General features: G+C 38.9%; 1 protein-coding gene across 2 annotated transcripts in view; it reads left to right on the forward strand.

Moving 5' to 3' along the window:
- The first annotated feature begins 1,840 nt into the window (after window positions 1–1,840).
- LOC101156100 (protein argonaute-2) overlaps window positions 1,841–13,117 on the forward strand; it is a 36,645-nt gene continuing 25,368 nt past the window's right edge. The window contains exons 1-18 of one of the 2 annotated variants that reach the window (XM_020707117.2): window positions 1,841–2,115; window positions 4,855–5,035; window positions 5,126–5,246; window positions 5,330–5,511; window positions 6,235–6,371; window positions 6,468–6,602; window positions 6,774–6,861; window positions 7,076–7,223; window positions 7,310–7,429; window positions 7,954–8,076; window positions 8,165–8,298; window positions 9,135–9,319; window positions 9,926–10,085; window positions 10,219–10,309; window positions 10,569–10,763; window positions 12,294–12,428; window positions 12,641–12,742; window positions 12,854–13,053. In XM_020707117.2, coding sequence (XP_020562776.1) covers window positions 2,097–2,115; window positions 4,855–5,035; window positions 5,126–5,246; window positions 5,330–5,511; window positions 6,235–6,371; window positions 6,468–6,602; window positions 6,774–6,861; window positions 7,076–7,223; window positions 7,310–7,429; window positions 7,954–8,076; window positions 8,165–8,298; window positions 9,135–9,319; window positions 9,926–10,085; window positions 10,219–10,309; window positions 10,569–10,763; window positions 12,294–12,428; window positions 12,641–12,742; window positions 12,854–13,053 — 2,456 coding nt within the window. In that variant the 5' untranslated portion in view covers window positions 1,841–2,096. The remainder of the gene's footprint in view (window positions 2,116–4,854; window positions 5,036–5,125; window positions 5,247–5,329; window positions 5,512–6,234; window positions 6,372–6,467; window positions 6,603–6,773; window positions 6,862–7,075; window positions 7,224–7,309; window positions 7,430–7,953; window positions 8,077–8,164; window positions 8,299–9,134; window positions 9,320–9,925; window positions 10,086–10,218; window positions 10,310–10,568; window positions 10,764–12,293; window positions 12,429–12,640; window positions 12,743–12,853; window positions 13,054–13,117) is intronic. The other variant, XM_004073835.4, reaches the window with a different exon arrangement.

A 13,117-nucleotide genomic window follows, 5' to 3' on the forward strand; every position in this document is an offset into this window, starting at 1 on the left:
CTTATTTAGAATTTTTTCATTTTGTTTATCCTTAAAAAAAACAATACATGTTTGTTTTCTTTGTCTTTATTTAATAAAAACGTTTCACTGCTTAAATATTATTTTCCCGGAAGATTTTCTGAAAAATTAATATAGTCGAACCATTTATTCAACAAATAAACATAAATTTGCTGAACAAAAAAAATGTATTCTTAACGTTAAAATGAATAAGGCAGATCTATGGTCGGGCATTAACCCCCTTTCAGTGGTGAACAGCGCACACAAATGGAGAAACCCGGGTACTGCAATCTACTGATCACTAACAAAACAAAAACAAAAAAACCTTCTCATCATCTGACTTCTCTTTTCTGTGCGTGGGTAAAATACACTCACGGTTGTAACCCTTATAATCTACTGAAGCACGAACTCAAACGTCAAGTCACCGAGGGAGGGCGGCCTTCACTCACAGCAAGTACTGGTGCTATAATAACGCAATATACAAACATACAAGATGAAGAAACAAAAAAAATGGGAGAAATATATTGCTTTGCAGGGTTAAAGGAGACCTGTTGAATTTATACAATACTATTTTATTTTAGCTGCATTTGTATTGTAATGTTCTTAAATTTTTGCTTCAACGTCAATTCCAAAAAAAAAAAATTGCTTTTTACTAAGCTGTTCAAGGCCAACATTGTGATTCCAGCAAATGGTTTAGCTTTTTGTTAAAAGCAAGGCATGTAGTACATAGACCCTCATATTACAAACAAAAATGTTATTGTTAGGTCTATTTCTGTAAAGGGAAAACAGCCCTTTGTTTAGTATCTTTTTTAAATTCTTTTTTCTGTTTATTTTAAGTGTCCTAAATGCATTTGAAACAAAAAAAAAGAAAATTACAGAAATTTATCTAAATATTTCAAAACTCTTGTAATTTTATTATCTTGATTTTATTCTAGTTGTTTTCTTGTATGCGCATTTAAAACGTGTGCTTACCCTAACTTTGTTTATATATAAATAAATAACTTTGAAAAAACAAAACAAAGAAAAAAAATGTTCGTAGTAAAAAAAAAAAATCAGCTACAAATACCCCGGAAATACTTACCCATCTTTACTTATCTGTTTCCGGTTTATTCCCCCTTTTTTCCTTCTTTTTTTGCCTGTAGCAAAATGTAGCCTCTGTGCTTTTATAAAAAAAAAAAAGAATAAGTTAATAGTGACATATGTTTGGTAATTTGTCGTTCTTTAGACTGCAAATACAAATCGAAATTTTGAAGCAGAGAATTTGAATTGACCTCTGACGTCACTAAAGATCGACATACTCTAATTTAATCGACATGAATCTTTCGATCGCAGTTTCACAGATAATGTTATAACTCTCACTCATTCATGGTCATAATATGACTGGAAGTCGTTCACTCAGTTAAATAAATAATTGTTTTTAGTATAAATAAATAAACAAAAATAACAAAACACCAAAAATAACTTTAAGATATGTTTACTGATATTTACTGATCATACTTTAACTCTTTGAACTTACTATAAAAAGTTTCTGTTTTCTTTATATCTTTTTTTCTTACTCTTTATGTCTGTAAAGAAAGACTAACTGTCGGTAATTAGTCATATCTATGGATATAAAGGCATCAAAGAATCTTCGTCGACTTTTTTTCATTGCCTTGCTACGTTTATTTTGATAAATTTACCTCATGTGAAATGATCGCAGTAAAACACATTTTTAAACATATAACATTTACATAACCTGGAATTAGGTTTAATTGTGCGTTTTGTAGAGCCAAAGCAAAGAATGTCCCATGTTTGAGCTGGCCAATGCGGCTTAAAGCGGAAGTACACGGCAGGGAGTTCTCTTGGTCCGCGCTTCTGATTTCTGTTTACTCTCTGCTTCTCCCGTTTGTGTGGTAGGGGGATGGGGTCCTGCCGAGGATGAGCGACTCCAAATATTTACCACTGGGCTGACTAAAAAGCTTTATTTTTTACCTTAGTTTTCTCATTTTTTTATTGGGCGCATAGATACTTGTTGTCTACGCATGAGTTTGGCCACAGCTCCGCCTTTGTAAAGTGGAGCATCTGTACGTCCACAACAAACGCTACAAAAAGTCGACAAAATGTATCCTGCTGGAGGAGGTAAGCTACCGTTAGCATCGGCTAAAAGATGCGGCTTAAGAAAATGACAAAAACAGACGCGTTCTCTGCATTGTTGTAACACATGGCAACAACAGTTAGTGAAAAACCATTCAGTTTTGTTTTATTTGAAAAATTGTTAATAAATACCCACATATGTTGTGACAAAGAATCCTCACTCGCTCAACGAGCTTAGCTAAATTACAGCAACTGCTAGCCGGGTTAGCTTGCATGGCGCTTTGGTTTCCCACAAAAATTCTACTAATACCTTCGTGAATATATATATTTTTTAAGTTTAACAACCATTTAGCAAAGCACACGTTTGTTTGGGTAGTGATAAATAGAAAAAAATGTCTATTTATATTCGTCTCTATTAAAATTAACGTGATAACGGGTGGCCACGCCATGATCTGTTCCTCAATCTAACACTATACTTATTACACTTGATGTAAATTTAGATATAAAAATAACTATTTTATTTAACTGAAATGACACTGACGTTGTTGAACAAAAACGTTGCCATCGAAGGTTAAAATAACAGATCACTCAATCTTGTGTTTATCAAGTTCAAATTTATTTCATTAACCGTTTAGAACCAAGTATATATAATTGTTTGTATTTAACATTTTAATATTTAAAACGTATTACAAAGTGTTTGATTCTAACAAACCCAGTAGCCTCCTGGATCGTAATATTTTAAGTTTTAAGCTCCCAATTTGTTATAATAATACTTAAATATTTAGAGATGCTGCAGAAGATTCAGAATTTGTCACCAATCGTCGTTCATGTGCTTCTGGTAGTTTGGAGAGAGAAGGAATGAGGAAAAGAATGTAGATCTCGTCTAAATAAATGAGTTCTTATCAGAATAAAAGCTATTTGTCAAAGCTAAATGGTTGTTTTTTAATCATTAATTTTCTCATGTAGAAAACAAATATATCTAAATGTTTTTTTTGTTTACATAGTCAGGAGGGGGGAAAACCTATCAAGCTGGTAGATGAGCGAAGCTCATAGAACAGGTTTTTGGCGGTAAGCTAAAACTTTAGGAAAAAATGCTGCAGTGGGGGGCTATTTACAGGGGTTTGGGTGTCTTCTGTTGTGTGAGATTGCCAGCTTGTTTAATACCTTCTGTGTGTAAGTTGATAAGACTTCCTTGATTATGGGCTGTGGTACTGTAAAAGTGATAAGCAAGTGAGACCTCCTAAAATGAACCAAGTGAATTCTTTTGAATTTCACTGCAAAACATGATTATTGTTACTTTTGCAGTGGTGTTCATGACATTAATTAAGTACAGTTTCTAAAAAGGGACATTTTCACATCTCATAGGGTTTTGAACGTTCGTACTGCAAATGTTTTCTTTAGGCACTGAAGTATTATCTCTCCATAAATAAAGTCAAATGCTTCTCCTACAAAAACTGTTTAGGGATTTGGGTTTAACAACATAATGCGTCAAATTGACACCAAAAAGGCAAGGCTATACAAGATACTCCTGTTTTGATAATAACTTTACAGGTACTGATCACTAGACCAGTGTTTTTCAAGCTTTTTTGAGCCACGGCACACGTTAACCTTGACAAAAATCCCGCGGCACACCAGCATCCAAAAAAAAAAGGAGAAACTCATAGTCAGTATTGATCTATAGCCCCTCCGCTATCTCACATGCATTTTTATGATAATTGTGGCAGAAAAAGCAGGAAGTTGCAGCTTCTAAAAGATGTAATAAAAGTTAAGTTACAAGATTTAAAAACTGTTTGTGTGTTCGTTGTGGTTTTCAAGACGTGTAACAGGTAAGACTCATTGTACGCTGAGATGCTGTCACTTTAACCCAATGGATCATGGGAGATGTAGTGCAAATAGCCGCCGAACCCAGACAGACTAGCGTCTCTGAGCTTCATAGTTTTGCTCACTTGTTCCACGGTCTGATACCGGATTCTGTGGAAAGCTACACTGATAAAGACGAGATTTAGCTGGTATTTTTTGTTAGAACTGAGCAACTTTATGAGCAGAATTGGAACAAGGAAGTGAAGCCTTTAACCACTTTTGATTGGTCAGACTGATGACGTGTGATTGAGCCTCCAAGAATGATTGGTGGAGACAGTTAAAGGGGCGGGACTTTTCCTAAAACAGCTTTAGCTGCAGCTAAATCGCGATACCGTTATTCTTATCAAAATGTCTTAATTAAATAAACACAAAGAAAAAAGTATTATATGATCTTTCATATTCCTAACTACTCAGTGTTTTATCAGGGCCTGTCTGGATGAACCCAGAGCTGATATCCTGGAGATGGGAAATGTTTTTAGATCAGTTAATGGGGGCAATTTCCCAGCACACTGGTTGAAAAACACGGCACTAGACAACACTCCTAGAATCCACCTCGGGAAAAAAACAGGACAGTGTTCTTTTCTAAATGTTCTAAAAGGCATTTATTTTGTGTTTCTTTTGAGCATTTAACATATTTTTGTGACACTGTCTGGTGTACGAGAGCTTTTAAAGTTTATGATTGACCTGTTGTTGGCCGTTTTTTGATTTGGTATGCAACGTCAAGCTCCCATTTCCTCTGGAGTCTTATGGTCACAAAATGTTTACATGCATGCAGATGCAAGCCGTTGCTTGTTCCTGCTTTCAAACTGGTTCTTGCAAACTTACCTCAGGGCCGTAAAGCACATTTTCACTTTGTGTGTGTAGTAATAATGTTGTTTCAACTGTTGCGTTTTTTGTTGTTGTTGTTGTTGTTGTTTTTTGTAGAGCCCCCATCTTCCCCAGTGCCAGAATATGTGTTCAAGCCGCCATCACGGCCAGACTTTGGCACCATGGGCAGGACAATCAAGCTCCAGGCCAATTTCTTTGAGATGGAAATCCCAAAATTGGAGGTTTACCATTACGACATAGACATCAAACCTGAAAAATGCCCCAGAAGGGTGAATCGGTGAGTTCAAAGTCTGCTTTTTTTTAAACTCTCATCAGAATTGTGTGTAATTTTATGGGGATTGTCTTGACTCGCCTAATTTGTCTGCAGAGAAATTGTGGAGCACATGGTCCAGCACTTTAAAACTCAGATCTTTGGGGACCGGAAGCCGGTGTACGACGGGCGAAAGAACCTCTACACTGCCATGGCTTTGCCCATAGGCAGAGAAAAGGTTTGTTGTTTACATTATAGTTGAAACGATTTCCTCTCAATGTTAAAATGTCTCAGCAGTGGCATTTTGTATGAACCATGTAGGTGGAGCTGGAGGTGACTATTCCAGGCGAAGGCAAAGACCGCAGTTTTAAAGTTGCCATCAAATGGGTGTCTTGCGTTAGCCTGCAAGCTCTGCACGAAGCTCTGTCAGGGCGGCTTCCCAGTGTTCCCTTTGAGACTATCCAAGCCTTGGATGTGGTCATGAGACATTTGCCTTCTATGAGGTAGGTCTCTAATTGTTGTTGGAAGGATCGCCATTTCCTGTTTTGGTCTAGCTCTCTTATGTGGCCAAATGATGCCTAAGCAGTGCACAGCCGCTGCCTGTTTCCTCATGGAATTAGTTAAGATTATCACTTCTTGATTAGGATTAAACAAGATGCCACAAGCACACTACAGGAAAGTCAGCTGAATATATCAAATCTGAATTTAGTTTTTTTAAATAATGTGCCATGAGTTTGTGTTCAAGACCCAATCTGATGAAACTGGTGTTTTTAACATTTTCTGATGATTGAGAAAATGTATAAATAATAGTAAGCTCAAATGGGGGAGGAGCAGGTGGCAGGAGAGCCTGAAAACAGAGAGCTCTCAGCAACCGGGAGGGAAAATGGAGGCGGGGTTGCTCCACGCCAATAGTCCCAGTCACGTCAGAGAGGCACATTTCTAATCAACTCCTGCTTCTCTGGAGAAACTGTCCTAGAAAACCATACAGGTTTATTGATTTTAACTGAAAACGGCACAATCCTAATTTAAAGAGCCGTGCTCAAAGAGCTGCTGAAGCAGTGACGGCACACTGAGCGCCACATGGTGCACTTCAGTTCTATGCAACAAGCCTTTTGAAAGGAAACCGTTTCCATCTTGGTTCAGAACCGTTTGAAAACGGAGATGATCAGAGTGGGACTTTAAACCTCTCCTTACCAGACGTCTTATCACCGACTGTTGTCTTTTAGGTATACCCCTGTTGGGCGGTCTTTCTTTACTCCTTCAGAAGCTTGCTCAAACCCTCTGGGAGGTGGCAGAGAAGTGTGGTTTGGTTTCCATCAGTCGGTCAGGCCCTCCCTGTGGAAAATGATGCTCAACATCGACGGTAAAGTCTGCATCATATCACTTTGACAAAAGCTGCTTAGTAAAGTTGTTTCTGTTTGTCTTACATCGGTATGGTTGCTTTATTTTTTTTTTGCAGTTTCAGCCACAGCTTTCTACAAAGCTCAGCCTGTAATCGAGTTCATGTGTGAAGTTTTGGATTTTAAGAGCATTGAAGAACAACAGAAGCCTTTAACAGACTCTCAACGAGTCAAATTTACTAAAGAAATTAAAGGTAAGAAAGCTTCAGTTATAATCCAAAAAACGTTCAGTTCATGTTTGCTAAATTCATTAGTTAATCCGTTTCTTATTTTCTTGTTATAAACTAAAAAGCATTATTAAAACAAACTTAAATAATCAGCATTTCAATTATTTATCAGTTTTTAAATGCTTTTCTCATTTTTAGGCCTCAAGGTTGAGATAACTCACTGTGGACAGATGAAGAGGAAGTACAGAGTTTGCAACGTTACCAGAAGACCAGCCAGCCACCAAACGTAAATTCTCTGTACTTTTTCCATCATTTGAACCCAGACATTTAAGCTGCTCTGTTGTGCTTAGAGCACCATGTGTAGGAGAATAACAGGACAGGATGAACAGAAAAACTTGCACCTGTAAAAACAGAAATAAGATGGAACTTTTGAATCCAGCAAAGAAGTCTCCTAGTGCTAATAAAAACAAATGCTGTGTTTTTCTCCTCCTACTCACTAGGTTCCCCTTGCAACAGGAGAATGGCCAAACAATCGAATGCACAGTAGCCCAGTATTTTAAAGACAAATACAAGCTCATTCTGCGATATCCCCACCTTCCATGTTTACAGGTGGGACAAGAGCAAAAGCACACCTACCTCCCCCTAGAGGTAAGATCTACCTTTGGTCTTTGCTGTTTCACTTTCTGAAACCCAAGAAACATTTCAAGAAACATGACAATGGATTCTCTGTTTAGGTTTGTAACATTGTGGCAGGGCAGCGCTGCATCAAAAAGCTGACAGACAATCAGACTTCCACTATGATCCGTGCCACAGCCCGGTCAGCACCAGACCGCCAGGATGAGATCAGCAAACTGGTGAGAAATACCAACACAAACATCTGTGTTCCTGAAAAATATCATAAATTGAAACAGATCTAAAAAAAACAAAAGTTTGAAGCTATTAAGCCACTTTAGCATCATCTTGAGAAAATTGAAAGTTTCATATGCCTTTCAAATTTTTTGTCTGAAGAAACTATGCCAAGATGGAAATTTAATTCAGTCATGACAGTTTGAAAAACAAAATGTTGGCAGAAATAAAATGCAATCTAACCAAAAACCCAAATGGCAAATGAGTTTGTCAGATGCAAATACATCTGAGTGTTCCTGAAGTAAAAGTTATTTGTCAAAGTGTAACAGCTTCTTTAAGAACGCTGCCTTTTAACCCTTGTGCTATCTTGTGGGGTCCAGATGACGAGGGTTAAAATATCTACTCTATCGGTCCTTTTCCAAATATTGCATTTCAATAAATCTATAGAAGTTGTAAATGAATTGCAGCTCATGGTTAACCTGATAAAGGCATTTAGTGAGATACTTATTATCCCTTTTTCTTTTGTCTCTAGATGAGGAGCGCCAACTTTAACACTGACCCATACGTTCGTGAGTTTGGAGTGATGGTTCGAGATGAAATGACTGAAGTGAACGGCCGCGTCCTGCAAGCACCTTCAATACTGTACGGCGGCAGGGTACGTCTGATGATCTGCACGTCTGTGTTGTGGTCTTCATTTTTTTTGAGCACTGAAAAATAAAAACATGCTGCTGTTAAATTTGCAGAACAAGGCAATCGCCACACCGATTCAGGGGGTGTGGGACATGAGGAACAAGCAGTTCCACACTGGCATCGAGATCAAAGTGTGGGCCATCGCCTGCTTTGCCCCACAGAGACAGTGCACTGAACTCCTACTCAAGTGAGTCGCATTCTCACGATGTGTCTGCATCCTCTTCAAAAGTCATGTTTGTGTCCCACCAAACTGGTTTGATGAAAATCCACTCATAAACACGATTGGAGCATGTGTGGTCGAGATGATGTGGTGCACTTTAAGCTCCAACACTCGAAGATGTGAATGCGGAACAATATGGAGCAAAAGTTACTGCTATACGTTTTAAAAAGAATAATTAAAACTTTCAAAATGAGATTAAAAAAAATTTTTTCTCAAAATATTCTGCAGCCGGATTTGAAATGCACAAAGCTCAAAATCTTTGTTTTATCGGAGATTTCTGAAACAAATCCCAAAACTCTGGAGCTTTAAGAAAAGTCCTGTTAGTCAGTTTTTGCTTGTGCATCCAGTCCAGTTCTGTCTGTGAGGCTTTGTGGGAGTGGGAGTGCTTGTAGGATTTGTGTAGCTGATTCTCACAGTGCACTGATTGGTAATGACCCTTTAATCCCTTGACGCCTATTGATGCAAATATGGATCAAGATACTGATAATAAGGATACTTCGGCTCCAAATCTACTTTAATCGAGCATTTGCATGAAAGCAAAATTATTTTTTATTTTTTCCATAGCAGGACATTAATTCAGGCATCAAGGGGTTTATTTATTTTATGTAGTCTTAAGTTATGGAAATCTTTAAAATTTTAAATTAACAACAAAAAAAACAAGAAGAGTTTTTGAGGTTAAAACGCTCAAGTTTTTGTTGACAGTAAATGTTTTTCTTTGCTGGACGAGGTAGATTCTCATTTGAAGCTTAACGGAGTCCAAAGGCTTTTTAAATATTGAACCATTTTCTGTCTTTATTCCTCAGAGCTTTTACTGATCAGCTAAGGAAGATCTCTCGCGATGCTGGGATGCCCATCCAAGGTCAGCCATGCTTCTGCAAGTACGCCCAGGGAGCAGACAGCGTGGAGCCCATGTTCAGACACCTCAAGTACACTTACCAGGGACTTCAGCTGGTGGTGGTCATCCTCCCTGGAAAGACACCCGTCTATGGTAAGTTAAAGTCCCGCTTATCTGTTCCCTGCATTTGATCCATCCCCTGGGGGAGCAGTGAGCCCCAGACAGAACCATTTGTTGGTTAAACCCCCCAATCCAACTCTTTTAATGCTGAATGTGGTGCAGGGAGGCATTGGGTCCCATCTTTTAGAGGAGAATTGAACTCACGACCCTCCAGTCTCAGAGCGAACTCTCTTCACTCCCACTGAGTTGGACATGGATGCAATTTTCTTACATCCGGTTTTGTGTAAGATTATAACGATGCATAATTGGTCAAAGGTAGATTTGTATTTTAAAAAGATCAGGTTTTTTTTATTAATGTAACTGTTCAGTTCAACATGAAAGAGAAGATTTGTGGTTAAAAGTAATGTTATGGATTTAAAGTGGTAGAATTCCCCATGGAAAAATATATATTTTTTAACTTACTGGAATTAACAAGCTAAAATGAGTTAATATTAGTTTAAATGGACTATGATGTAAAAAGAAAAGGTGGAGCCCCTCATGGTGTGTGTCTTTCTAAAGGGATCATTAAACAGGTGTACACTAATTATGATGCAAAAAAAAAGTATTCCTTACATCTTTCTGACGTTGTGTATTTCCTAGCTGAGGTGAAGCGTGTCGGGGATACAGTACTTGGAATGGCGACTCAGTGTGTGCAGGTCAAAAATGTGCAGAAGACCACACCCCAGACTCTCTCCAACCTCTGCTTGAAGATCAATGTCAAGCTGGGTGGAGTCAACAACATCCTCCTCCCTCAGGGCAGGTAAAGTGACGACTCATTTTAACTCGTTCCTCAGTAAAATGTGTATTTTGCCTTTTGTTCTTACTCTTTTGAGGCTTAAAAATACTCCATGCTGTGTTTTAATGTTTGGAGCTTTTGCCTCCTCCGTTTCCAGGCCCATGGTTTTCCAGCAGCCTGTGATTTTCCTGGGTTCAGATGTGACTCATCCCCCTGCTGGAGATGGAAAGAAACCTTCCATTGCTGCTGTGGGTGACATTCAAATTCATCTTTTACTAATTTACTAGATCATGTAAATGTCACTGCTATTATTAGTTTTTCCCTTTCATAATTATGTCCAAAATGACTGTTGCTCCAAGGTGACCAGTAGTTTGCTCCTGCTTGACCAACTATAATTGTACAGCAGCTTTGAAAGCGTATTTATTGAAGTTGTTGTCTGTAGTTCCATGAATAATCTACAGTACACTGCTTAAATTGACGTTTAAAGCTTATTTTCCTGCTCTGTAGGTGGTTGGTAGCATGGATGCTCATCCCAGTCGATACTGTGCCACAGTGCGAGTGCAGCAGCACCGCCAAGATATCATCCAAGACCTGGCCAACATGGTGAGGGAGCTGCTGATCCAGTTCTACAAGTCCACACGCTTCAAGCCCACTCGGATCATTTACTATCGAGATGGCATCTCTGAGGGCCAGTTCAACCAGGTAATGCTTGTAAAGGATTGACCATAAAACTTTGAATTTTGTGTCTTAGGGCTGGGCGATAAATTGATTTTATTGATTTTTTCAAATTTGTTGTTATGGACGATTTATTTTTGGGAAAATCCAGATTTTCTTTTCCCAAAAATCCTCTGGCAGCCGTGTCTCAAATGAAGACCAGTACAAGTAATAATTACAACGCAGTATTCTTTATTAACAAATAACAGTAACAACTAACTATCTAACTAATGAACTAACTGTATAGGCGTGCCTCGCTAAAGTGAGTGAGAGCCTTTGACTGCGATGGGCTTTAGGCAAATGTTGCAGCGTGGGGGGGCACAGATGTTGCTGCCACACGTCTGTGGCAGCAAACTAACCAGTTCCAAGCAACAGATGATTTTATTCCTTTCTTGGGAACAAACGTTCCACTCTCACCGCTAGCCATGTTGTCGCTTGCTGTTTTCTGGTGGTATGATGTTGTTTGTCGCTGGCCATACCGCTGTGTGAAACTAACGCTACGGAAGCTCTGGGGAGCCAAAAATGCGCCATTACACAAAACTCAATTTAGTTATTTTTGAAATCGCCCGTAACAAAAAATTTGAAGTAATTCATTCAATCAATTTTTTCTACCCAGGCCTAACTTAAAGCAAATTTTGCTTTTATTTAATGAAACGGAAGACAAATGTAACCTCCATTTCTGGGATGAATAGTAAATAAATGAACACACTCTTGGAATCAAAGTCCCAGCTGTATTTTCAGTCACACTTTGTAGTCTAGACTAAAAGTAGACAAACATTCACCTTGAGAGTAGCAGCATTTTCTAAAGGATTAACAATACAGCTCATATCTGGGGTCTAAGGTTTTAATTAAATTAACAAACCCCAACTTCTCCCCGGTATACATGGGTACCATGTCTTTGGCTGTATGCAAAGCAACCGCTTTGGTGATTGTTCTCCACCGTGCCCCTTTCCTAGGGATGGGTACCGAGCCCCGGTATTAAACGAGCCCCGGGGCAAAATTCTTCAAGATCTGACGTCAACGGTTCTGCTTAGTAAATCTGTCCTTTAAATTTGAGTTTACAGTTAGATGACATTAAAGAGGTGTCTGTACCCTTTGTAATTTACTTTTAATTAAGCAACAACTTTCCCTTCTCGTCAGACTGACACCCCTCTACTCATGGGGTACAGGGGGTACATTTTTTTTATTTTTCAGCTGTGCTGAAGAGAAGAAAAAACGCATTTATCACAGAGAATAAAACACTTAATGGACAATGGGAAAATGCCAAAAGCAGAGAGCAAAGCTGCATTGATCTACAAACATGCTTACAGCTTGTATTTAGTAGAACTCTGTGTTTGAGCATATTTGAGCAAGTTAAAATAAAATAGTTTTTGTTAAACATTTGTCATGTGTAATTTTTGAACTTGGAACTTGGAATGAAAAAAAAATCAGAGATTTTAATATGTTTTGGCCCTATCGCCCAGCTCTACTGTGTCTGCTTATAGTATCTTTGTGATGTTTTTCATTCATCTGTTTTAGGTTCTTCAGCATGAGCTGCTGGCCATCCGAGAGGCTTGCATCAAACTGGAGAAGGATTACCAGCCCGGTATTACCTTTGTGGTTGTGCAGAAGAGACACCACACACGGCTCTTCTGTATGGACAGGAATGAGAGGGTCCGTTTGATTCAAAAATCCTTTGAATAACATTGAGGAAGTATTTCCCCAAACACAAGGTGTTGTAGAGTTTTGCTGGTGTTTGCAATGAAGAGGTGTTTTTGCTTTTATCAAGTTTCCAAAAAGTCCTCAGGGTATTGATGGATGTTGGAATGGAACCCTTCATTCTTTGTGATTGCAGCTCAGCAAAGTATCCTTTGATTGTTTTGCAGGTTGGGAAAAGTGGCAACATCCCTGCTGGGACCACGGTGGACACCAAAATCACTCACCCATCAGAGTTTGACTTCTACCTTTGCAGTCATGCTGGCATTCAGGTCAGAGACCAACGGAAAATGGCTGAACTGAATGAAAGCCCTTCCTGTGCTCTCTCCGTTTCTGCATGGTTTGATGGAGGGAAGGCCTTCATCAATGCGCTCTATTTGCAGGGAACCAGTAGGCCGTCTCACTACCATGTGCTTTGGGACGACAACCACTTCTCATCAGATGAACTGCAGGTCCTCACTTATCAGCTGTGCCACACCTACGTGCGCTGCACTCGCTCGGTTTCCATCCCAGCACCAGCCTACTACGCCCATTTGGTGGCTTTCCGAGCTCGCTATCATTTGGTGGACAAAGAGCACGACAGGTACACACAAATATTTCATATTTGTGACCTATTGTCGGCCGCATCTGTGCACAAACCTTATGGA

The sequence above is a fragment of the Oryzias latipes genome, chromosome 11 (genome assembly GCF_002234675.1).
Source record: "Oryzias latipes chromosome 11, ASM223467v1".
NCBI classification, from domain to species: Eukaryota; Metazoa; Chordata; class Actinopteri; order Beloniformes; family Adrianichthyidae; genus Oryzias; species Oryzias latipes.